The sequence below is a fragment of the Dipteris shenzhenensis genome, chromosome 18, assembly GCF_047967505.1.
Source record: "Dipteris shenzhenensis isolate YYH24624 ecotype China chromosome 18, Dip_SZ_1.0, whole genome shotgun sequence".
Taxonomy (NCBI): Eukaryota; Viridiplantae; Streptophyta; class Polypodiopsida; order Gleicheniales; family Dipteridaceae; genus Dipteris; species Dipteris shenzhenensis.
In genome coordinates this window covers 15,725,770-15,753,167 of record NC_141613.1, presented here as the reverse complement: position 1 = coordinate 15,753,167, position 27,398 = coordinate 15,725,770, and the positions used below count along the sequence as shown (strand labels likewise).

Below are 27,398 nucleotides of genomic sequence, written 5' to 3'. Positions count from 1 at the left end.
TTATTACAACCACACATAGTGTAGGTGAGGGGAAGACGGCACACTTCCTTCCCCAAAGAGTTATAATGGGAGGGAACAGTCTTTTCCCTTGGTGCCGAGATAATGTCGAGAATATAAATGCCGAGAGTATTAGTGCCGAGGATAAGTCTCGCAAATGGATAAAGATGCATAGCCTCTAATTTGATTCTAAGCCTTTTCAAGTCTAGCTGATTGCCGGGTATTTTCTGGCAACTGTTTGCAATATAATTCTTGTTGGTGGAATTGATAGTTTGCAGCTTGCAACTCAACACAATGCAGCTTTAGAACTCATGTATGCTACAATATTGAGTTAAAGGAATGAATGTACTGTAGTTCCCTGCCACATGTTTCGTCTCACTCATATCCAAACAGTATTTCAACAAGGTCTCTACCACCAAGCAAGCAGGCACAAAACCTTTAATATTCACCCATTGGGATGAAAACTTTTAGGAGTCACCACAATCATGACCATTTAAATCTGGGGCATGGCTATTTTATTTAAATCTTAGTGGGAATTTCATTGTCCAGCATCAACGAGGCTTCAGAGAGTAGAGTTTAGTATCATCTGTATTAACTAAGAAAAACATTGTGGATGAGGATATATCAAAGCAAATAAACTGTTTAAGTGAATGTTCCTCAATTTACACCACACCTAGAGACACAACAATACCCCAACAATGTGCGGTAAAGTTTATTTTCCAAAAGGATCACTGTTACATAGGATTAGATAGCTAGATTGTTGGGTTTCGGTAGAATCCTTTGTAGTGTCTAGTGCTGAGCAGCATGCCAGATTGCAAAGTTTAGTTCTGTATACATTCAAGAGACTCATTTCCATTTGTTGCCCTCAAACAAAGGAGGGCATTTTGGGTTGCACAATGGCAATCCTGAAAGACATCGAATGCAACTTGACCTTTCTCCCAACACTCATGATGCTTGAACGTGAGTATCCGTAACTACTTACTGAAAGATTCAAGTCATGCCCTGGCGTACTCTGATGGAAGAGCTCGATCTTGCAAAATGGTTCACAATTGGAGCCATCCACCTAGAGCTACAGATTTTTTACCTTTGTAAAAAGTTCTAAACCGAGCCTTAATATTTCACAATATACAATGTATTCTACTTACTATCCCTTGCTCAGATCCTGTAAGTCACCAAACTTGAAGGCAAGATTGTTAGAATGCTCGTCAGACACCAGAGTTGTCAAAAGCTATACAGCTTTTGCCTTGTCACGAACAATACACAACCTGGCAAGCAGTCCTGACAGTTGTAAAAGTGTCCCAACACCATCAGCAATACGCATGTGTGCAAAGCCAACCTCCTGGAAAGAACAGAAGACATTGCTGCAACAATGAGCATTCACAAGCTGAAGAGGGTATTAACTTTTCGAACTGAAATGTCAAATTCAAAAGAAGACATTCTTGCCTTGATGTATTCCAGCTTCAGATATTCAGGCATGTCATAGTTTTTGACAACCCGAAATAAGGTAGTTATGATGTCTGAAGCAGAATAGCCGAGGTCATACAGCTGCTTTAGCCCAGCATAAGCTTCATCAATGTTTCCTCCTGTAGTGTGGCGAATAATATTGATAACATGGAGAGGGTGTGGCTGATCACACACCTGCACACAACCATGGGTACATTGCAATTTTAAAGCAGAGTATTGAAATTAAAAAAATTATTCAGGGCAACTGTCTGCAGAATACTTTACTGCCTCATTGGTACACCTGAAACACAGCAGCAGATAAGAGCCCAGACAGCAAAGGGACCCAGGAGATCATCCCATTACAAGCCACACCTATGAAGAGGTTAATATACCCTTTCTAAGCAAGTGTTAAAGGATATGGCAAAGACCATAACTCCCTCCGTGAAGTTAACAAAGAGCAAAAAGAAATGGTTGAGCTCTTCAGGCGATCATGAGTTACTATACGTTACAACATACATTCCAAAAGTTTGATACAGAGCATAAACATGTACAAATACACTCACCTTGAAAACATTCTCCTGGTTAACAAAGCGAAATCCACTGTAGGTCGCTTGCAGGTTGTTTAAAGCCTGTCGCATATCACCATCGGCAGTAAATACCACTGCTTCCAATCCTTCCGGTACATATGGCACCTGTCACCATGTACTAGTTAACCAATATGAGGCTTCTATTGGTATAATAAATACCACCGCTTCCAACCCTTCCAGTACATATGGCACCCGTAACCATGTATTAGTTAACAAACATGAGGCTTCTCAGAAAAACCATGTTGGACTAGTACTTCAAGCAGATGAGTTGCTGGAAACTTGAGTGTGGAAACTTGAGTGCATGCAGATGTGTGTGTGTGTGTGTGTGTGTGTGACTAAGTTCATAGATCCTGATGTGTATCTGTCTTTACTGAGATCTTCTCGTGATGTATTTTTCCACATCCTGTTTTGGGATATTGATTCTGTAATATAAAGCAACAAAATTTTCACCCCAAAAAAAAGTGTGTATACGCACGCGCAGACAGGGGTTCGAGTTATTTTTCATTTGGATGGACTTTATGGAAGGATAGAAATCATAGTCTTTGGTGATCCCCTTTCCCTTTCTTCCGACACTCTCTGCAACAATCTTCCTTTGATTGTCTGCAGACTCCTTACATAGATTACAATGTATACTTGTCATATAGTGAGATCTTCTGCTGATGTACTTTTCAGCTACCCATTCAGGGGAAGCTACTATAAAGCATCAAAATTTTCACCCAAAAAAAAAAGAGTGTGTGTGTGTGTGTGGTGCAGCCACTTGCTACGCTGAGTCTGCACCTCTTCCCCACTGGATCCCCTTGTGGCCCATATCTTGCTGCTCTGCAGCTCCAAACTGCTGCTGGACGTGCTGCCTCAGTGATTCAGGGCCATTTCCTTGCCCTGATCTTCTCCAAACAGCCCACCACCTGTGCGCCTTTCGTCCTGGAACCTGCTCCAGCCTATAGACACCTGTCCTAGGCCTGTACTACAGAATTCTCTGCTCTGTACTGTTGCTGCAGTCCTCCAATCAATCATGTGGCAGATCCGTACTGTCATGTCCCTCTGAAGAGACCCCGTCTTTCCAGGTAGGTCCTGAGGTGTGCCACCCACATGGCAGCCTATGTACTGCCCATGTGGCAGCCCCCTCTTCACTTATTCCCTTTGAGTTAGCTATCCACATGGCAGCCTATAAGCTGTCCATGTGCTAGGCCTAACCCGAAGTCAACTTCCCCCACACTCTCCTCATATGGGGGCTTACAAATGGGGAGGTGAGTCTTCCAACAGGGGAGTGGGAGTTGACCCATCTATTCCAACACCCCCTCTCAACAACCTGCCGTGGGCATACAACCAGATATGGCCGGGACAGGCAGCAGCAGACCAGCAGCCTTTCCCGTGATTCCTTACAGTACCTACAGGCCTGGTTCAGCTCCAGACAGCAGCAGCAGGGTCTGCATTAGAGCAGCCCTTACCTCCATTCTGAGGGATTAGTTCCTTCATACAGTATTTTTCTCCCAGATATTTATTCAGTTTATTTCCCTCCTCGAAGGTCCCCCTATATTCCCCCTCAGTTTCTCGCTCTCACCTCACAATTCCACTTGTGATTTATGAATGCTTTCTTCTTTCAGATTCTATCTCTATCAATATTCTGTTAGGAGGAGAGAGTGAGTGAGTTAGTCTTCTCCCTCTAACAATCATGACAAAAGTAACGAAACCTCTAAAGCTCTTGATACCCGAAAACAAGATGGAGGCTGGACACATCTGACGTGGATGTCATAATTATGACAATTGGTGCACTATGGCAACTAGGACAACATGTGCCGCATGGCAACATACTACCATGTTGCACACGTAAATCTGCATGGTGACACATGTCAATGGTTTGGAGAGCCGCCTATTTGGATTGGGGGGTACCGACGCTATAAATACACACCAGGACCTAAGATGGTTCATTTTGGGGAGATGGACTTCCCCAAAACATAGTGTCTTCAATATTATGCCTTAAGGCAAGTAGGTCACATAAGCATGATTCTCCTACGACATCCTCACAGCAAGGGCCCATGGTATGGACACAAGTGCTTGCAATAGGGAATTGCTTGGCACGAGATGGTCGAGATCCCAACCTCAAGGGTGGCTTGAGAGGTGAGTTAGCAAGAGCCCTTCTTAGTGGTCTATTTGATGTTGCCTTTATGCACATTAAGTTATAAGTAGATCCAGGAGCTAGGATTAACCATATTGTAGGGTATAGGAAGCCTGGGAACCTCAAATGGTTGCTTCAATCGAGGAATTGCATGGCTCCAGATGATTTAGATCCCAAGCTCAAGGGTGGCTTTACATATTGAGTCTATGGCTCGAAGTTAAGTTAGCTAGCTCCTTCTTAGTGGTCTATTTGATGTTGTCTTTATGCAGATTTAGTTAAAGGTAAATCCATTTCTGTTAGAGCTAGGAACTGTAGGGTCTAGGAAGCCTTGAGACCCTCGATTGGTCGCTTCAATTGGAATAAAGAAATGTATCAATATGTAACATCCTAGTTCCTCATTATTTACACCCCGTACTAATTGATTTCTTTATTAGTCTACTCCTAACTCATGGATGCCATGTGTGAAGTTTGAAGCTTTTATTGTTCTAAGTTTAAAGGTAGGTTTATTTTATATTTCAAATAACCAATTACAAAAGCACACTTCTAACAATGGGAGATTGTTCCCGTCCCACCCTGCAGCTCACTAGTGCATCCCCTTGGGAACCTGTTCTTTAATAGGATTTCTAAATTGAGGGTCTACACAAATGTCAATCATGTATGGTGAGTTACAACTCATGTAATTATATTTGGCAAGAACACATTTGGCAAATACTTTGTTTTTGGGTCCAATGGGGTGGGTCTTAACTATATCTAAGATCTCACAATGCATATTGGACATTTATGATTGGCAATGAAACCAAATATGCACAATGCATCATGGCATGATGCAATGCGTTTGGATCTATCAAAGTTTGGATGTAGCTCTAAAATTTTGCATCAGTGGCAAAACTAAAAAAACAAGAAAGCATGCAACAGAGAAATGTGACTACTGTATCACCAGAGAAATGTGAAAAGTATCATCATCCTAGAATTATTCACAAAAAATTGACATTAAATCCTGCAAATGACAAACTTTTGGCATGCTCTGTGCTTGACATACATTTTCTGCTTGAACAACACGAAGAAGCCGATCCAGAATGTCTCGATCTGAAAGCCTTGAAAACCGTACAATTGCACACCTGCTCTGGATTGGCTCGATAATCTTAGAGGAAGTGTTGCAGGCTAGAGCAAATCTAGTAGTATTGGAATATATTTCCATGGTCCGTCGGAGTGCCTGTTGTGCCCCACTAGTCATACTAAGCACACAAAGTGACATATTACTAGAAACTTGAAGATAGCCTGGAGAACTGAAAGAAAAGATAACAAAAATTTACAAAATATCACATGTGACTATATTTGAGACTCTTAAGGCCAGTACCAACCTGTCAGCCTCATCCAAAAGAATAATTTTGTGCCTCCCAGGAGGTAAAGTGACCTTCTTCTGTGCGAACATCTTTATTTTGTTTCGTACAACATCTATTCCCCTGCTCAAAAGAAATCTCCTTATGAATGCTAAGCCTTGAAACAAAATCCAAACAGACTATTATGCGCCCATACAAGGACCAATTGCGCAAACACCACCCAGGAAAAAAGGAAAACAGAAACAGCAGCAAGAAAACCAATAGAGAATAGATAACTATACTTGTGCTTTCAATACATCCTAAAAATATTTTGTAATACTGCTAATCCCCATATACCTATCATCTGAAGCGTTGAGTTCAAGGACAGCTTCCTTGAAACTGGTCCCTATCAACTCATGAGCAAGAGCAAGAATGCTTGTCGTTTTACCTGTTCCTGGAGGACCCTATAACTGTCAAGGTACAAGATTGAGAAGCCTCCAAAACCATATTCCCGACCAGCATCTCAAAAATATTGAAATCAGAAAACCAGAAAGACAGAGGGAAACTCCAGTTTTCACTTCACATCCATGATTGACACCATGGAAGATCCGTAAGCGTCATGGTTGAATATATGATCACATGAACGTTGACTGTTGGGCCTATGCTAATGTATAATGCGCAGACGGTAAGAACATGACCACGCCAACTCAAAACTACCCGAGGCATACAAAGTATGTTTGCTTCCATCAAAAGGAAATACATACTAGCAATTAGCACAAATCCCTGTGGTTTGAATTGAAAGTTTCAACAGAATGAACCCAAAACCCTATAGAAAATCCTCCAAGAGTTGATCGTAACAAAAAGATATATACTCCTCTTCTGAAATCGCAAGATATGGACAGGATACAGCGAATATAAGATTAGGCATGTTGCCATCTCTCGCTATAACCTGCAGCCTGGAGACAGCATCCTCATTCCCCACAATATCGGCAATCTTGTGAGGCCTATACTTCTCCACCCATGGTAGGTCGTAATCTTTTGTGGCAGAAGTAGCAGGGCCACTAGCTGAAGAAGTAGCAGCCATATATCTGCACAGCACATGTAAGCAATCACAAGATAAGGGATATTTGAGGTAGGACGTTGAGTACAAACTTGAGTATCTGTAGCCCGTCACTTCATGTTCCATGCTGAGTCTGATATGACCCAGACACATTTTCATTATGTCATTTTGCTATTTCTTCTTCATTAGAAGCAAAATAATGCTAAAAAGGGAAACAAGACAAGTAAGACTAAAAAGTTGACACACATATGAGACAATTAAATACACCTTCCCAGAAAGTATGAGGCAAATGCTCTAGACTGTCTCTCCATGATATCGATGTCATTGGCACGTCTATCAGGAGGTTCATCAAAAATTCCACAGAAAATTTGATCCAGAGTTTGGTATAAAGTTTGGAATCTCTGCTAGAGCCATAAATGAGGTCTACAGCACACAAACTTGAGTTTTAAAAACCCAGCTCAGAAATTGTACTGACAAGCAGAGCGTTGAAATTTCCCTGGATGTATCACTTTTTATCAAATGCTAGAAATACACTATGCTGAATCTATTATTGTTGGAATTGATGCTCTAACACAATGCTCAGTTCATCGAATGTTTGCCGGAAATGAATAAGAACTCCACATGAAATGCAAACTGAAGTTTTCCATAATCATTCAAATGCTTGCACGATGGAAAGATATTGTGACACAGACAATAGACTAAACACCTTTCATTAAAGTGGACTCGGAGACATATGACCTGGACGGACAGCAGCACACCTCTACAGAGTTTGTTGCTGCATACAAAAGACGAACCTTACACAGGACTATAACCTCTATGGACACCTACGACCTGTAGATCAGCAGCTGCCTTCTACTATGCTACCAAGAGGAACCCAACCGTGAGGAGACTCTCATCAGACTGAATGTACAAAGAGAAGGATGCTGCAGTACGACCGTACAGACCGTACGAACTTTGCCCGCCAAGACCGGTAGGGGTTTGCTGTTCATTAGTTCGGGATCAGCCGCCTTTTTTCCCTTCAGCTAGCCTTGCCGTTTCTTAGCCTTCTCCTATCCTCGTGGCAAGCCTCCACTTTGCTCCATACTCCTAGATTCAAATCCGCCTATTGCTTCTCTTCCCTAGACTACTCTCTTCACCGAGATCAGTTCTAGTTATGGCTGATTCAATGGAACCCAAGCTTTCTGAGGGTGATCAAGATATGGGTTACCACGAGGGGGACGACCAGGGTCTCTACGATGATTTGATTACAAAGACTACCTTCAGTGAATTCATCACAACTCGTGACGCAAAGTTTGAGCTGGTTAATTCAAATCAAACAGGGTTGACGCAGCAACTCCAAGGGATTCAGGCGTCTATCATGCTTTGACCAACATTGTTCAAGCGCTCACACATGTTGATGCCTTGGCTTCAGTGTTGGGTCCGAATATTACACCAGATCCCTATCCCGGAGATCAGAAATCCAAGACCAAGGAAGTGGTTGACACTTGGTTGCATAAGTGGCAAGTACACTTCAAGTTTCACCCATATCCTGATGAGAAGAAGATGCAACTTGCAACAGGGTATTTATCAGGCAAGGCTTTACTGTGGTGGAAGGAACTACGACCGAAGCCCTCCACCTGGATCGAATTTGAAGAGGTCTTCAGGAAAGAATTCCTGAAGAAAGAGGAGGATTATGATATCGTAGGCAAGCTCAAGGCCCTCGATATGTCCAAACTGAATTTGACTTTTGAAGTTTATCTTCAAAAGTTTCGTGATTGGCAGACCAAAGCTACAAAGATGGACCCTGTCACCTTACTGGGCTTCTTTGTGGATGGTTTGCCTGACTCGTATAAGCTTCAGATTAAGAAGAACAAGAGTACCACTTTGCAAGAGGCAATGAACTATGCGCGCATCTATGATGATACTATGGCCAACGCAAAGGGAACCACTACTGCCAACACAAGTGGGAAGAATTTCCTCTAAAGATGGTTCATGGAGAATGTGTGTAGATTATAAACGATTGAATAAAGTGACAGTATAAATACCCTCTTTCTCATTCAGATGATTTGATAGACCGATTGGCCGAAGCCAAGTACTTCACTAAGATTGATTTGCATACAGGTTACCATCAAATCCGTATCTATGCTAAACACATAGATAGAATCACTTTCCATACTAGGTATGGCCACTACAAGTTTCTCATATTACCTTTTGGATTGACTAATGCTCCCGCTACCTTGCAGCAAATGATGAATGAATTCTTCAAAGATCATTTGGGCGAATTCGTTGTCAAGTTCTTAGATGACATCTTGGTATATAGCCGATCGCTAGAGGATCACATTGGACACTTTCAAATTGTCTTAGTTAGTTTAAGACAGCACAAGCTCTATGCCAAGATGAGTAAATGTGACTTCTTTATGAAGGAGATCATTTGCTTAGGACACAAGATTTCTTTTGAAGGTATCAGCATTGATCTAGACCGTATCCATAAGGCTTTGGAATGGCCCGTCCCTCAGACAGTGAAACAACTTCGTTCTCTCCTAGGATTTACGATTATTCTACGGAAGTCCGTGCGTGATTATTCTAACATCACTGCACCCTTGACCAACGTATTGAAAGGTCGTGGACACAGGTCTACCTAGCCAATCTCTTGGAATGATGCATTGAACAGGGCTTTTGATACCTTGAAGCAAACTATCAAGGAAGCTTATGTTCTTGCATTGCCCGATCCTACCCGACCTTATGTTTTAGAGGCCGATGCGAGTGATTTTGCGATTGGGACAACATTATTCCAAGAGGACAGACCTATAGCTTTTGAAAGTAAAAAGTTAGACAACACCTAATATCGTTGGCCCACACTAAAAAAAGAATTGTAAGCAGTTGTGTATGCTCTAAAGGTTTGGAGACACGACTTGTATGGTTCCAATTTTCTTGTATTGACGGATCATCAGTCAATAAAGTATGTATGTGACGGGTCGGAATTGAGGGGAAGAAAGGCTAGATGGGCAAAGCTAATGCAAGATTTTGATTTTGAAATACGTTATCAAAAGAGTTCTATTAATAGTATGGCGGATGCCTTAAGTCGAGTCAAATTTGTAGATGCTATGTCATTTACGAAAATATCCTCAGACCTATTTCAATCCTTGAAAGGGCTTTGCATAACTAATAGTCATTTCAGTTCTTATTGGCAAAAAGTCCAGGATGGGAGCTCCATGGTTGACTAGGACTCAAGAATTGTGCCACCTACGGTACATGCAGCGGGAGATCAGTGGATGATTAGGAACAAATTGTTGTTCTAGAATGGAAAAATCTGTGTGCCAGATGTTTCGGATCTTCGATCCAAGATTCTCTGGGAGTGTCATGATGCTCCTAGTGCTAGACATCCAAGTATATACATCAGACTCTATCTCTTGTGAAACATGCCTTCTATCGGCCTAAGATGCGTGCATTTATTGAAATGCTATGTGGTAGGTTGCCGAGTTTGTCAAGTTACTAAGGCAGAATGCCTTAGAAGTGCCGGCTTATTATAGCCATTGCAAATCCCTCGTAATAAATGGAAAGGTCTTTCCATGGACTTTATTACCGATTTGCCTAGAGCGCGCAAGGGTCATGACTCCATTTGGGTCATAGTTGACTGTCTGAGAAAGATGGCTAGATTCTTACCTACTAGATCGACCATATTAGCTATTCAGTTAGCTCACGAGTTTGTGGACCAATTGTTTAAGCTATATGGTTTGCCTTCCAACATAGTCAATGACAGGGACTCTAAGTTTACAAGTAACTTTTGAAAAGTTGGAAACTACTCTAAGTATGAGTTCCGCACATCATGCACAGTTCAATGGCGGCACAGAGAAGGTTAACCAATTGGTTGAAGATATGCTTCAGGCATATGTTTCTAAGAGACAATCTTCATGGGAAGATTATCTCCCTATGATAGAATTTGCATATAACAGTGCAAAGCATTCAAGTACAGGTTACAGTCCTTTTATGCTTATGTACGGGTTTCAACCTAAGTCACCAGTTATGGTTGGGTTCAAGGGAATTCATAATGATGTTGCAAGGACATTCTTGCAAGACATGCAAAAAATGTTGCAGTTTGCCAAGGAGTCTATTAGAAGTGTCCAAGATCGGGATAGATTTTATGCGAATAGACATCATTCACCCAAAGAGTACTCTGAACGAACGATGGTATATTTACGTATCCCCAAGGAATCCAAGAGCCTAAGTACTGGTTTGGTTCCGAAATTATCCCCCAGATATTGCGGTCCATTCAAGATTATTGGACGAGTTGCATATAAACTAGAATTGCCTCCTAATGTTAAAGTACATCCAGTTTTTCATGTCAATCAACTGAAAGAGTTACTGGGTGTCAATGATCAACTTGTTTCTCCTCAAAAAATAATAGAAGTTACAGATTTGACTTTTATTCCGCATGAACCTGAGATTGTTCTTAAATTTCGTGAAAGACAAATTCGGAATAGAACTATCACGTAGAAGGATCGTGTTGAGGAGGATGCAACATGGAAGACATTACCTAACGTCCAAAGGACATTCCGCACAAGACTAGCTCAGGTAGCCTGGGGAGGCTTAGGGCTAGGCAAGCTTGATTCTCCGGCTAAGTGGCAAGGGTACGAACCAGATAGAGGTCTTCGCTATTTTTGGCGCATTGGGCCCGAGTCTATATAAGGGGCCCAAAAGTTCAGTCTTCAAAGAGCCGATGGAAACAAGTCTCGTTCCCTAGTGCTAGGTCTGATCCTAGATGGAGTCACAGATGCGCACCTGCATCTTAGCATAGCCCAAGGCCCAGCAACAGATCCAAGGCCTATAGGTGCCACCTAGTGGTATGGGACACCAGGCTGGTCAGGATCTGGTTGGGAGTTCATGCCAATAGCTCAGCTCGTGGCTCGGAGGGAACATCTCCTGATTCAGGATCGTATTCCGTAGGTGTCATGGTTGGGTGGTTCGCAGCCTGCTCAGATTCCTAATGTTTGGTGTGTTCTTGTGTTTGCTTGCAAGTCAGAGGTTCCAAGAGTGGTAGGGTCGTGTCAATCTTGCAGCTTGCAGTTAGTGAGCAAGAGAGAGAGTGAGGATATTCTATCTCACATTGGTATCAGGGCTTCAGATTCACACATCAATAGCATCACTTTGTGTATTGAGTGCATCATCTTGCAATTTGCAATTAGTGAGCAAGAGAGAGAGTGAGGATAGTCTATCTCCCGCTACATTGGTATCAGAGCTTCAAATTCTTTCCTAAGACAGAGGGGTATCCTATCTTTCTTTTTTTGTATTTTGTCCCTCCCGCTAGATTGGTATCAGAGCTTCAGATTCACTCACATCCACAACATCACTTTGTGTATTGATTGCATCATCTTGCAGTTTGCAGTTAGTGAGCACGAGAGAGAGTGAGGATAGTCTATCTCCGGTATCAGAGCTTCAAATTCTTTCCTGAAACAAAGGGGTATCCTATCTTTTTTTTTTGAATTTTATCCCTCCCGCTACATTAGTATCAAAGCTTCAAATTCACTCACATCCACAGCATCACTTTGTGTATTGAGTGCATCATCTTGCAGTTTGCAGTTAATGAGCAAGAGAGAGAGTGAGGATAGTCTATCTCCCACTACATTGGTATCAAAGCTTAGATTCTTTCTTCAAACAAAGGGGTATCCTATCTTTCGATTTTTTTGTATTTTGTTGCTACCTCGGACTAGTGGTAGTACCATACTCCATTAGCCGCTCCCTCCCTTACTACATCGCGCATCAGGCCAGCTCCCATCTTCACTCTTAGGTCTTTACACCTTGCAGCGTGGGGAAAGTTCTTTTCCAGGAGTCAAGAGGTTCAAGTCAGTCAAAGATAGTCCCCATCATCTATGGTCCAGACAAGATCCGGTAAGGACTCCATGAGCACCAATGAGCAGTCCAACATAGGGGGGGAGGGTTCAATGCCTCAACCACCACCCCCACCACAAAATCCAGCAAATACCTCCATGTATGCCATGACAGCCATGTTGCAAGCTATGATGTAGATACAGCAACAACAGTCCGAGGCTCTCTTCACCTACATGACCCAACTTCAGGAGATGCGGAAAGATCGGGAGCAGGCTACCACAAAGCATGAAAGGTTAGCTCAGGAGGCAAAAGAAAAATGTGATCTAGAGGCTCAAGAAGCAAAAGACGAATGTGATCGAGAGGCTCGAGAAGCCAAGGAACTCCGCGACCGTGAGGCTCAAGAGGACAAGGAGCTCCGAGAACGTACCGCTCGAGAAGAGAAGAAAGAACGAGACCGGCAACTTCTCATTTCTCTACTCCAACCAGCAAGGGAGGAAAGGAGAGACTTTCACCTCCGGCCAAGCCTTCCTTTCCAGCTTTGATCCTCTTCGACAAGGACAATTTAGTTTAGATGTATGTGGATTACCGCGCACTGAACAAGCTGACCATCAAGAGCAGTTTCCCCATGCCAAGGATCGACTACATCTTGGAGCACCTTAATGGAGCCAATATGTTCTCAAAAACTGATATGACCATCAAATCCGGATCCATGAGCTATTCAAAAGATGGCATTCCACATAGAGAAAGCCTAGCATGAGTTTGTGGTGATGCCCTTTGGTCTCACAGGGGCACCCACGTCCTTCAACTGTATGATGCTTTGAATCTTCAAACCGTTGAACGGTAAGAGTGTCTTTGTGTTTCTCAACGACATTTTGATTTTCTCAAAGGATCCAACACAGCATGCGAAGCATGTTAAGCAAATTCTTCAAATTTTGAAGTACAACTGGTAAAGGACAACCAATTACACATCAATGCCAAGAAAAGAAATTTTTTCTTGAAGGAGGTACATAACTTAGGGTACATCATTACTCCAACAAGTGTTCGCCTGGACCCAGCCAAGGTGAAGGATATTGTGGAGTGGGAGGTGCCTACCACAGCACAGGAGATTCGGATGTTTATGGGCATTTGCCAGGCCAACCAGAAGAATGTCAAGGATTTGGCTAAAATTGCAGTTCACATCACTGATCTTTTACCGGGAGTAAAAGACCTATCACCTTACTCCAATAGGCCTCGCAGACACTTTTGAGAAGATAGAGCGCAAGTTTTTATGGCCTCATTTACACAGTGATGTTCATCAATATGCGCCTCATTGCCAAGTGTGCCGGCAAGTGAAGGTATCTCAAGGGAAGCTACCAGGATTACTCCAACGCCTCAAGATTCTAAACCAACCCTTTGAGCAAATTAGCATGGATTTTGTTACAAACCTTCTGCCAACTATTGCTACCAGGAAACACCATGTGACCATCGTGGACAGGTTTAGCAAGTTGTCATGCGAATTCCATGCAAAGGTACCATCGACACAAAGGATACAACTCGTTTATTTCTCAGATGGTAGTATCCGATGTGTGGCATGCCCCATATCATTGTTTCCGACAGGGATTCCAAGTTTACCAGTCATTTTTGGAGAGCCCTATTCGACAACTTTGGTACCAAGCTTAGTTTCTCCAACAATTTTCATCCACAATCAGATGGTGAGTCAGAAGTCTACAACAAGTTAGCATTTGATATTCTGAAATATATGTTGCAGATGCTCAGTCCCGCTAGGAACAAGACTTACCCCTAGTTTAAGGGATCTTGAACGACACCCATTCTTCCAACGTGGGTTGGACTCCCTTTGAGGCAACTTTCAGCAAGAAGTTCAAGTCCCTTCTCACCAAGAAATCCGAGAAGGTATATGAAGCCGATCACATCAAAGAGACCTATCAGCAGATCATGGAGTCAATAAAAGACCGTATTGCCAAAGCCCAGGAGACCAAACGCAAGCCAACAAGTACATGCATGATGTAAGTTACAAGGAAGGGCAATTGGTTTATATGTGGATCATCAAGAAACGATTGGAAGGAAGTGCCCGAAGCTCTCATCGTAGTTTTGGACCCTTTCCAATCATCAAGGTGGTGAACGACGTGGCCATGAAGTTGCAGTTTCCTTTGACATGGACCATGCACCCAGTATTTCATGTGTCCTGGCTCAAACCATATGTGGGTCCAACATTAACAACAATACCAGATGTGGAGCAACCTGAAGTTGTTGATGCAGCCGAGATCGTGGAACCGGAGCAAATTTTACTTCATCCGTTCAAAAGAGGAATAGGCAATCGACAACGAATCACCATGGGTCTCCCACAGTTTTACTTCATCCGTTCAAGCACAGGGGCTCCCACAAATCACCATGGGTGGACGAAGATTTCTTCGCAGACTATCCAGACCTCCTTGCAGCATACAAGGCGGCTTTCTCTCTATCCTAGTTCGAGTTTCAGCAGAAGGGGATGTCAAGGGCATCTACAACACATGGCCATGCTAGACAGCCATGCAGTCAACCAGCAAGATGCAGACATCAACAGCAACGCAGGACCAATCACAGGATGCCACATGGTAGCACAGTCGACTGCCACGTCAACAAGTCAGCCTACTAGAAGGGATCGATGAACAAGGTGTAAGAAATCCTAGATTTACTATATTTAGAACTGTGCTAAGGAACAGAAAAGAGACTGAGATAGCAGAGAGCAAAGGAATAACTGTATTGCTTGAATGTCTGTAGGGTGGATGTGATTGTCATCCATACAATTTGGCCTCTCTTATATAGAGAGTGAAGAGTCACACATGAAAAGGTGTGAACTCCAAAGGGTATGTGCATGAAGAGGTGTGTACCCCTTGTGAAGGGTGTGACCCTTGATGAGAGGGTACATTACAATAGGAATGTCTCTTCATTAGAATGTCTCTTGTGAAGGGTTGTGCCTCATAAGGAAGTGTCCCGTCGAAAGGACAAGTGTCCCATCGAAAGGTCATACCCTTCCACAAGTGTCCATTCATTAAACCATCCATAAGTCTAGAAAGAGAAAGGAATACGTCACAGATCGTGACATCCCCTCCCACTCAAAAGAAGACCCTGGTGGAGATAATGAACTGATGTAGAAAATATCATGGTAGATGCTGAAAATACTGCTGTAACAGATCAGGGTACTGCTGTAAGTCTTCATCAGACTGCCAAGTAGCGTCGGAGTCGTCCAGATCTCGCCAAAGAACAAGGAATTCCGTGATAAGTCGATGTCGAGTCTCTCGCTGTCGATGGTCTAGAATACGCTCAAGAATAAGGAGAACATAATCGTCTTCGATTTCTGGGACATAATCACCTGCAGGAGGAACTGCTTCATCGCCTGGAATGTACGTCTTTAGCCAAGAAATATGAAATGTTGGATGGATTTTACCCCATGATGGTGGTAATTCCAATTTATAACTTAAAGGTGAATTTTTCTTGACGATCCGGAAAGGTCCATAGTATCTGGGTCGCAACTTAGGAAACACAGACTTAACCGTCTTATAGCGATGTGGGGCCACAAATAATAGCACCATGTCACCAGTGTTAAATTCCAGGTGACGTCTATGTTTGTTGGCAGACCGTTGATACCGCTCTTGCGCTTTTCGCATATGATCCCTGACTTGCAGTAGAATATCTTGCATTTCTTGAACCAATTGATCAGCTAGGGCCACTCGATGTTGAAGTACAAAATTTGTTGGTACAATCGGAGTGTGTCCATAAGCTGCTTGGAATGGAGTCATGCTGATGGCACTATGGAAAGAGTTATTATAAGCAAACTCGAGGAGTGGTAGATACTCTTCCCAGGCTGCAAGGCGTGACTGAACATAATGTCGAAGCATTTCTTCCAGAACTTGGTTGACTCTTTCAGTCTGTCCATCTGATTCTGGGTGGTAGGCTGAACTGAACAGTAGAGTAGTACCCAAAGAGTCGAACAGTGAAATCCAAAAGTGACTGGTAAACTTAGGATCTCTGTCGGATATGATATTCTTGGGTAATCCATGGTGTCGGAAGATATGTTGTATAAAGAGTTTGGCTATGTCCGGGGCCTGTGCACTGCTTTTGCAAGCAACAAAGTGTGCCAATTTGGACAAGCGATCAACAATTACCATAATCTGAGTGTTACCTCTGGAGGATCGTGGTAGTGTTGTAATGAAATCCATGGAAATACTTTCCCACCTTTCATTTGGAACTGGAAGAGGCTGAAGAAGTCCTGTTGGAAGTCGTCGACTTGCTTTCATTTGTTGACATGATAAGCAAGATGTAACCATGTTGATGACATCTCTTTTCATCTGAGGCCAGTAGTATGTTGCACTGAGTAACCGATAAGTCTTATTGATGCCTGGATGGGCAGCATAAGGAACTACATGATGCTCTTTTAACAAAAGACGTCGAACATCCTTGTCATGTGGTACACAGACGCGATCTTGATAATACAGAAGGTCGTCCGTATAAGAATAGGATGAGAAAATCTTCTGTTCGGAAGTCGAAGGTTGATCTTTGGAAAGAACCTGTACTGCGGTGCCGAAGTCTTTATCATTGAAATACTTTCCTTTGAATGAATTCAGAACATCCACAGATAATGTAGAGATTACCATGGCTGATGCTAGAGGTAACCTGCTGAGAGCATCTGCAACTACATTGCGTAGTCTTGGTATGTACTCAATGGTCATGTGAAAGTTGGCCAGAAACTCAACCCAGCGTGCTTGTCGAGCGTTCATGACTGGCTGAGTAAAAATATACTTGAGAGAGTGGTGGTCTGTTTTGACCACAGTCGGCACCCATGAGATAATGTTTCCAAGAGCGATAAGCATGTACAACAGCAAGAAACTCCTTATCATAAACCGGATATCGGGTTTGGATATCAGAATGTTTATGGCTGTCAAAAGCAATAACTCTGCCTTCTTGCATCAAGACTGCTCCTGTAGCGATGTCGGAAGCGTCGGTCATGACCTCAAATGGAAGATTGGGGTCAGCAATAGCCATAACTGGTGTGGTAGTGAGTGCTTGCTTGAGTTGTTGGAAACTATACTCTGTTTCGGGAAGCCACTGAAAAATTGCTGTGCTTTTCAATAATTCGGACATAGGAGCTGCGATTTCAGAAAACTGATAAACCTTTGTATGGTAAAAGTTTGCCAATCCGAGAAAAGAGCGGACATCATGAACATTCTTAGGAGTAGGCCAGTTTCGGATTACCTCGACCTTCTTGGGATCCACAGAGATACCTTGAGCTGAAATAACATGTCCCAAATATTCAAGTTGGGTCTTGAAGAACTCACTCTTCTCAATGTTGATGTAGAGAGAATTTGCGCGGAGAACTTCAAAAACTTGGTGAAGATGTTGTTTGTGCTCAAGTAGGGATCTGCTGAAAACGAGGATGTCATCGAGGTAAACGATGACGAACTTATCGAGGAAAGGCCTGAAGATGTCGTTCATTAATGTCATGAATGTGGCCGGGGCATTGTTTAACCCAAAAGGCATGACCAAACATTCATAGTGTCCATACTTTGTTCGAAAAGCTGTCTTGTATTCATCGCCTTCTCGTATACGAATTTGATGATAACCTGAACGAAGATCAATCTTGGAGAATTGTGTTGCATGTAGAAGTTGATCGAAAAGGTCATCAATGCGAGGCAAGGGATACTTGTTTTTGATAGTGAGCTTGTTGAGGGCTCGGTAGTCGATGCAGAGGCGCATAGACTTGTTCTTTTTTTCCACAAGTAATACAGGAGATCCGAAAGGGCTGCGACTGGGCCGAATGTGACCTTTGTCGAGTAGCTCGGTGACCTGTCTTTGGATTTCTGCATTTTGAGTGTGAGAAACCCGATAAGGAGGTTTCGACGGTGGATTACTGCCGGGAATAAGTTCGATTGGGTGATCCACTGGTCGTCGAGGTGGTAACTGCTTTGGCAATTCCTGTGGAAAAAGATCCAGGTAAGGCTGGAAAAAAGGTTGGTTGAGGTATTCAGGAGGATCCTTTGTTGGTGTCTCCTCGACTGCCGTAACCAACAGAAGTGAAGTCTTTGCTTGGCGTTTACGAACCCACTTCTTTACTTGTAGGGCAGAGGCAACTGGGGTTGAAGGAGAATCCCTAGAACCAGTTAGCTCAATAAGTTTTCCCTGGTGGACAAACTGGATAGTATGGCTGCGAAAACTGATTGATGGATCATAGTCGTAGAGCCATTGTTGTCCGAGTATGACATCGTACCGAGAAAGAGGCATAATGTCAAAGTTCAACTTGTCCGTATAATGTTAGATGCGAAAAGACAAGTTTTTAATCCTGGTGTTGCACAAGAAAGTTGTTCCATTTGCGAGTTCAATCTGATAGTCCAGGAGGCTAGGACTGGTGGTCAACCGAAGTTTATCGACCACAGAACTGGCTAGGAAATTATGAGAACAGCCACTGTCGATGAGGATGGTGACCGTTGTTCCACGAATCGATCCTTGAACACAAAGTACTTGAGTGGCCAGGGAAGGTTCGAGGTTGCTGGCAAGGCTCAGGTGGATGGTATTTGCCATTCGAACAGCTTTGCCTTTCTTGTCTTGTGCTGAGGTAGCATCTTCTTTTGGGGAAGTACTAGATTCCATATTAGAATTTTGCTTTGGTCGCTTGGGACAATCGAACCATCTATGGTCGCCTGTACAGATGGTACAAAGTCCTTTTGAGCTGGAGTTGTTCTGCTTGTCAGTGGCCGCACCTTTATGTTGGGGCTGTCGGTAATGACTTTGTGAAGAAGAAGAAACACGATCCTTAGGGGACTGCTTCTGTTGGGATCCAGCAAATGATTTCTGAGGCTTCTGGGGATCTTGAGACTGTCGCTGACCTTGATTACCGAAGTTTTTGCGAAACCTGGTATTATCTTGAGGGCGAGCACCTTTGGCCGTAGGAGAGTTCTGTGTGCGAGTAGCACTCTGCTTCCCTGTGTTGAGGAAATCTGTAATGCGCTCTGCGTAAGCAATAGCGCCATCTGTGGTGGTAATATTGGCTTTAAGAACATCAATGCGTAACGAGGGTTGTAGGCCTGAGATGAAAGCATGAAGGCGATCATCCTCAGTTAAACCATCAATCTCTAGCACCAATGTGGTGAACTGAGAGATATAAGAAGACAGGGAACCCGTTTGCTCCAACTGTCGAAGTTTTGATCGTGCTTGGAAGTCCGCATTGGCAGGTACAAACTGCTTACGGAGCACGTGTTCAAAACGTTCCCAAGTTAACACACTTTTTCCGTCCTTCAAGCGTCTTTGCCACCATAGAAATGCTGTATCCTTCAGGAGGGAGGCTGCCAAGGCGATCTTTTTGCCTTCCGTGAGGTCAACAGTGTCAAAATACATGCGCATTTTGGCGAGCCATTGGTCAACAGTTCGACGATTACGTTGACCAGTGTAGGCTTCCGGAAGTTTGACGTCAAGTCGTTTTGTTTTGGAAGCTTGAAGTAATCGATAGAGAGTACGCAGTTCAATATTTTCTACCTCGGGGGGGAAAGAATCCGCATCGTCGTCGGGTTGCGTCACCTCGTCCTCTGTATGTGCTGGACTTCGAGAATCTTGGAGTTGTTGAACTTTTTGAACCAGGTCGGAGATGCTGTCCTGAAGCTGAGATATTTGAAGTTGCAATAGAGATTCACTTTGGGTGTTGCCTTCAGGGGTCTTTTTGGGACTTGATTCTTTAATCTCGGGAGAGGCTTCACGCGAGCGGTGCGACATGTCGAAAATCCCTGTGAGAGAGGCGCGAACTTGCGCTCTAGTTTGTACCATCCCTGAAAGAGGATTCGGGCTGCTCCCTGAGGTTGCTCATATTGGAGGGGGCAGGCGAGGCAGGATGGAACCACCCGTGGAAATCTGGTAAGGGAGGTCCTGTCGGAGGTAACACTGGAGATTCTGAGAAAGGTGTTACTGCTCGTGATAAGACAGGGGTAGGTAGCAGAGTCCACGGATCTGAAAAAGGGTAAGGAGCTGCTGTCGGAAGAGGAGGATATCCAAGAGAGGGAGTGCCTTCAGAATGTAAATACTGGCTGGGAGAAGGTACGCCCTGTAGAGGAGGATATCGGGGAGCTGAAGGAGGTGGAGAGTACCCTGGGGATGCCGAAGGTGAAGGGTAGAACTCTCTCCAAAAATGAACAGCAAACTCCTGAGGAATATCGTGTTCCGGATATCTTCGTGTCTCGTGGAACACAACCTGTACTGTGCTGAGGAAATAATGTAACTGAGGTGCCTCACGCAGAAGGTAGAGGATGTGATCCAAGTCACTCGGAGGGCACGTGACACAGAAGACCCAAGATGCAAAGGCTCCAAAATGGGCTGGCTGTGCAATTTGAACACGATATTGTGTAGTAGCTGATGTCCTTGAATGGCCGGGTGAATTACCAAGGGTTTCCATGCTTTAATGTGGATTCTTTCATTTGCTGTAATTTGTTAAAAAGAATCCTTAAAAGCTGATTGGAAAGACTCCACCTGACAATACTTTAATCTGCCAAATGATTGCGTAGAAGAAGGCTGCAAATCGTTGTCCGGAGGTCCTTGTTGCAGTGTTTTGCGAGGAGTGCTCGAGGCTGGTCTGGTCCGGGCTGTCAATGGGCTTTCTTCATTGCGAGAAATGGCAACTAGTGCTGAAGTGGCAGGGTAAAAATGGCGAAACAAGGAGAGGCAGCAGGCTGTCAGGAAATCGGGTATGCAGGACTGCAAATAAGGAGTAGTCTGTCAGCGAACAAGGCGAGGCAAGGGCTGGCAGGAACAGGGACTGGCAGCGCAAAATGTCGAAGCAGGGCTGGGCAGCGTAGGAATGAAATGTACTAGCCGTACTGTGTGTACGGGCCAGGCCTGTACGGCAGGCTGTGCGGCCTGTACGTCAGGCTGTACGGCCTTTATGGACTGCTGCGCAGGCTGTCCGTACGGCCTGTACGGTACAGGCTGTGCGGCCTGTACGGCCTGTACGGCAGACTGGGGGTAAAAAGTACGGATCGCGCAGGGTGGTACGGATCGCGCAAGGTGGTACGGAATTCCGAGCAGGGTTGTACGGATGGCGCAGGCTGGCTGCGACTGGATGGACGGAATCCGTACGGCTGGCTGCGCAGAAGGTCTCGAAATCCGTACGGTTGCCTCTTTTCGTTGGGGCTGCCCAATGGGTTATTTGCCCCAAATTAATTTGGGGGTTAAGTTACCCCTAGGGTAGTTAGGGTAACCTAGGGTTAGGGGATGGGTTTAATTTTTATCCCTTTTTACCCCTCTAGGTTCCCTTTTGTAGGTACTTGGGCCTAGGAGGTGTGCCTATTCGAAGGGGTGTGACCCTTGGAATAGGTGCACTTGTTCATGAGGGGATATGTCCCTATTGTCAAAAGGGGTGTGACCCTGCATGAATAGGTATGTCCCTTTGCCCACGATGGGGTATGTCCCATGAGTGAGGACTCGAGACTCGTCACCAAAAGGTGTGTCCCATGGTGGAAAAGGCGCGTCCCTTGGTATTGGGACAACCCAAGCACCTTAAAGGACACGATTTTGGTCGTGTCCATTCACATCAACTTGTGATGTGAGGGGGATGGAGAGGCCAGGATGAGTTTAGGCGTTTAAAAATTTTGCGCTCATCCTCTCCATCTCTTCCATGCACTATGTGCACGGATGTCCTTCTAGCGGCAGAAAATGTATCAGATCAGCGCTAGAAGGTGAGGGGCATTTCCTACAGGCAGGAGCGAATTTTGCTCTGATACCACTGTAAGAAATCCTAGATTTACTATATTTAGAACTGTGCTAAGGAACAGAAAAGAGACTGAGATAGCAGAGAGCAAAGGAATAACTGTATTGCTTGAATGTCTGTAGGGTGGATGTGATTGTCATCCATACAATTTGGCCTCTCTTATATAGAGAGTGAAGAGTCACACATGAAAAGGTGTGAACTCCAAAGGGTATGTGCATGAAGAGGTGTGTACCCCTTGTGAAGGGTGTGACCCTTGATGAGAGGGTACATTACAATAGGAATGTCTCTTCATTAGAATGTCTCTTGTGAAGGGTTGTGCCTCATAAGGAAGTGTCCCGTCGAAAGGGCAAGTGTCCCATCGAAAGGTCATACCCTTCCACAAGTGTCCATTCATTAAACCATCCATAAGTCTAGAAAGAGAAAGGAATACGTCACAGATCGTGACACAAGGAGCAACCGGTTGGTCAGCAATAGGCTACTAGTCGGTCAATTTTGAGGCCCAAGGGGGCTTATAAAAGGCAGCCCCTTGGCCTTCATTTCTCATCCACTCCTCAGGCCTTCAAGCCTTTAGAGCAGCAGAACCCAAGCCTCCCCGCAGCAAACCAACAAGTTAGCCTTAGCCTCTTCAAGGATCTAGTGAGGATTCACCTCCTCTAGGTAGTCTAGTTTCTTTCCAATTTTGCAATTGAGCATTTCAGCCCCTCCATAGAGTTGTATTCAGCCCTTTGGGCATTCATAATTTCAGTCATATTCTCTCCCTCTGATTCTCTCACTCACATGCACAACATCACTTTGAGTATTGAGTGCATCATCTTGCAGTTTGGATTTAGTGAGCAAGAGAGAGTGAGGATAGTCTATCTCCTGCTACATCCACAGCCTTTGGATGGGCTGTCATAGATGTCAAGTTGATCTATAAGACCAAGTACATATCCGATGGAGCTGTGGGGAGCTATGGGGAAACAGAAAGCCTGACTTGTGGCCAAAGGGTACACACAACGCTCAAGAATGGATTATGAAGATACCCCCCACCACACGGATGGCTACGATCCAAACAATTTCGACAGTCAATTCTCGTCCGCAATGGTTGATCTATCAGATGGGCGTCAATCAGCCTTTCTGAATGGCGACATGCACAAGGAGAGATATGTGGAGCTACCCCCCATATTTGAAGTTCCAAAATCAGAGGGGATGGTTTATAGGTTGAAGACGGCATTGTATGATCTCAGGCAGGCACCATGAGCATGGAATCTTGATGCGTTCTTTCTTCGGAAGGGATTTCGAAGGTCAAGAGCAGATCTGAACCTGTACATCTTTTGAGAGAAAGGTCTTGTTACCCTCATTATCCTCTACGTCGACGATCTCATCTTGATCGATACTTATGTGGCACACATTGCCAAGACAAAGACTGCCCTCATTCATAAGCTGCTGGAAGCATTGGAGACGGAGAACTGTAAGTCCATTTCCTCTTCGATGGATCCTAACACAAAAGTTATCCCAACATGATCCCAGGGATGGGTGGATGCAGCATTGCATAGAAAGTTGATGAGTGGCTCGTTGATTTGGCTCCTCAACACCAATTAGATCTCAATTTTTCGATGGTGGATTCGTTGCACTATTATTTGGATATACAGATGAAGGCATTGTGCTCAAATTGTTGAAGCATATGGTCTAGCAAGCCAAATGTGAGACTACCACATGTACAAGGTCCAAAATGAGTAATTCCAAATGCAAGTGTATACTCATGGTGCAAGCCATATAATGGCTAAGGGTAGAGGAGGCCCTTGTATCCTTGAATCCATTTTAGGAGATTGGACTGTCCCATGTGTGGCTAGGTGTGGGGATTGGGACCCAACATGTAGCCCACCGATACATGGCCCAATGAGAGGGTGCCAAATTCCAAGATGGTATCAAAGTAGGCTCTAAGACTACAAGGAGGAGCAGGCATAGACTCCTCCAACCAAAGTAAAGCCTCCAAAACACATCCAATACAATCTAACAAGGGGCTAAGCTTGATGAGACCGTTACAAGCTGGCTTCCAAATGGCACCCACCCACGCAATTGAAAAACATAAAGTCCAGTTAGCTTTGCACAGATGGCATGCAAAGTAATGCAAGTTCTCAACAATAGTGGCAAGGCTACATACATGGTGCACATGAGGAGGGATTGTGGAGGCCCCTTTTTGTATACTTACAAATGCTTGACTTGACTTACAACAAGAATTAGAGGCCTATTTATAGTTAGAACTCATGGATGACATCCAATTGGTTGCCATCGATAGAAAGTGGGTCACTATGAGCATGATAGTTTGTACTATGTCTTAGGCAATCCATAGATGCTCAAGGTTGGTCATTATATACAAACACTAGTCATGAATTTCTTTTTTGTGGCATTTAATGCCAATATTCGATGTAATTTCTTGGAATATAATAAACTTCCTTTCTTACATCACTTGAAGTCTATGTCTTTAACTTAATTGTCTTTGCAACTACGGCTCACCAATTTATAGGTTGGCTTGCTCAAGTCGTCAGCACTATTCTAAAGGTTTCTCCTTGGTTAAAGGAGGTTCTCTTGGCTCTTGTGACTTGTGTACAAGCTGATTTCATCATCCTAGACACTCCACGATTCCAAGATAGGACATAGAGGCGTTCTAAAGTGCTGACATGGCATAAACCCGTTTGCAAAACCCCTGAGCTCACATTAGCAACCTCTTTTCTTCTCTACGCATATCAAAATTGCTAGAGGTCACTTCTAGACTGGAATAGCATTGTTACAATCATAGCTAGCCTCTATGAAAGGCAATGCAGCTTTTGTGGCTATTGTCAATTACAAGCCCATGTACTGAAAAGCCCACCCTGCGCACACAACACACACAAATGAGCATACATTTGGGCTCTCACATAAATTTGGTATTAGAGCTCCAGGGACCTAGATTACGGCTGGCAATGACACTTGCAAGCAAACTTTTGCAAACGTTTATTTGAGAACCAAAAAAAAGAGGCTTTCATTAGAGGGCGCTTTGAAATAAAAACCCCTACCCGCTTGACGTAGGTTCAGAATCTAACACGCAAGATGAAACCCAAAAACTGACTTGCATTCATGATAGCGGATGCATACATTGATATATAAAATCTGCGATTAACGAAAAGGCTGGAACAACTGAATTGAGAGCTAAAAGACAGGTAATCATATATCGTAGCCTGCCCCTCCAGCAATTGACACACATCTCAGCCAATAAACTGATTTCAGCCTGGCCGACCTACAAGCATGAGGCTGCAGCTATCAGAAGTTCCTAATGGACTCACTGAATTGTATGGGTAACCAGATCATTCCTACAGCCCAAACGGGTGCAGCCATCTTGAGTAATAGAAACACACCACCAGTCTCCAAGAAACAACATCTCGCATCATCCACGGTTATCTTCCTCCTTAAACGGAACCAAACCGGTTGCTCTTCTAGTTCTTATTACCTCATCGGTGCCTCGTAAAGCCATTGCATGGAGAGCAGGAAGCTAATAGTGGGGGCGGTGGGTGGCAGCGAGTGCGCCAGGACCAGCTACCCCTAGCCCCGTCTACCAATCAAGCCAGCTCAACTCAAGCTCTGCTCCCACTCCAACTCCCCCTAAAGCGATCTAATTGTCGAAGGGGCCGGAGATGCCGCAATTCCACAAGCTCAAACCCTGCTAGCTCGAATTGGAGACAAACAAACGACGGAACAGGGAGAAGCAACGGGACTGACCTCAAATTTGGACGATCCTCGTGAAGAAATCAAACTCAAAGATTCTCACTTCTGTTCTCAGTAGTATTGCAGAAAGCGCGGGAAAGAACAAGTTTAGATAGTGAAACCTCTGAACGTCTAAGGCCAAAATCTACATAAATTATGGAAACTTTTAAGAACTTTATGGGAAACTTGAAATTTAAAGTTTCATTTTACATAGTTTTGAGCGCACATGTTTGGTAGACTAATAAATAGGAGCCAAAGTATAATTGAGATTTTATTTGTAGCATTGTTTTTTTGCAAATGTATAGTTCTAGAATATCATGTTGCAAATGTAATAGTTTTGCAAATGTATAGTTTTAGAATATCATGTAGCAAATACTTTGAGAACCAATTTTAAGACTCGAACTTCAACATATATGTGCTTATAATCGTGTATAGATTTATTATCATTCATTTCTGTTCATATAGAGTTTAAGCCTTCATTGCACTTAGCCATACAACCAAGCAATGATACATTAATTACAATCAAAGAGTGGTGAACCCCAATGGTAAGAGCAACATTAGCTCATCTAATCAATAGCTATCTAGTAACAATATCCCTTGGAACCCTAATGAGAAATTATGAGTTGAAGTAGGAAGAAGCCCTGAGCATGGGAGGCAACTCAGTAAAATTAGAATGACACCAATAATGTAACTATACATAAGGTATTGGAACAACTCTCAGCTTATGGATGGTGGTACAAGTGGTACACCCTCTCAAAATGTATGCAGGTTTAGAAACAATGCTGCCGCTAAAGAGGATTCGAAGAAAGAGCCCACCGCCTCAGCCACCACGAAACCCCCTCCAAAGTTTGCGGCCATCTACCTCCTCTCAACCAAGGTAACCACTAGTATTTGTGGTTCAGAGTGATAGCTCCAATGAGGATTACGTGCATGACATGGAGACAAAAGAGGTACAAATGCCGCCCCACTCACCACTGGCCTACACAACCATTGACGAGGCCCAATGCTTGGAGCTTGTGTGGCCACCTCCATCGACTTATGCACTTTCCAACGAAGCAAAAGCTTTCTTAGAGCAAAGGGGTCTTGGCAGTTTGTTCAAGCGCCTACAATCCTTGGAGGACATTCCTACAGTGATTGCATACATCAGGGAATTTCTCCATTCTTACCACTCCAGCAATGCACAGGTTGGCAAGTATGGCACCATCACTGTAAATCAAAGTCAACTAAATATTATGCTCGATAGTACATTGATTCAGAGGGCCTTCTCACTCCCAACTCAAGGTGCAAAATACCCCACAAGGCCTGTCGATGCCAAATTTCTTGAAATACAGCCTCTCCTCACCAAGGGCACTAAGTTCCATAGGGACGGGATATTACTTCGCACAATCATCAACCCCCGACTCAAGGAAGTAGCAACATTCCTATCAACAATCTTGGCGCAGTCAAGTGGGCAAGAATCGATCCCTCCCACTCCACACGTTTGTTTTGCTCAATAGGCAGCTAAAGCAAGACTGGATCCAGCATTTGGCCATCTTCTTCACAAGAAACTCGATGGTTCATCTGACCAGAAAGGTAATATTCCTCACTTATTGGCAGTAATCATCAATAAGGAGATACAAGAAAAAGAAAT

General features: G+C 43.9%; 1 protein-coding gene across 1 annotated transcript; it reads right to left on the bottom strand.

Moving 5' to 3' along the window:
* Positions 1–707: 707 nt before the first annotated feature.
* On the bottom strand, positions 708–25,925 carry RFC2 (replication factor C 2). The gene is made up of 8 exons (XM_087389604.1): positions 25,784–25,925; positions 6,370–6,550; positions 5,820–5,926; positions 5,505–5,606; positions 5,183–5,378; positions 2,004–2,132; positions 1,441–1,635; positions 708–1,336 (listed from the first exon to the last, which is right to left on the bottom strand). Exons 2-8 carry the CDS (start codon positions 6,544–6,546, stop codon positions 1,226–1,228), a joined length of 1,017 nt encoding a protein of 338 aa, XP_087245730.1. The 5' UTR covers positions 6,547–6,550; positions 25,784–25,925; the 3' UTR covers positions 708–1,225.
* Positions 25,926–27,398: the final 1,473 nt, after the last annotated feature.

Bases quoted from the DNA above. Each gene is read 5' to 3' on its own strand.
- RFC2 (XM_087389604.1), bottom strand. From the start codon at position 6,546: ATGGCTGCTACTTCTTCAGCTAGTGGCCCTGCTACTTCTGCCACAAAA. The intron at 5,927-6,369 runs GTATCCTGTCCA...TGACAGTTATAG, and splicing joins TGCCTAATCTTATATTCGCT to GGTCCTCCAGGAACAGGTAA. The intron at 1,636-2,003 runs GTGAGTGTATTT...GGTTGTGTGCAG, and splicing joins ACCAGGAGAATGTTTTCAAG to GTGTGTGATCAGCCACACCC.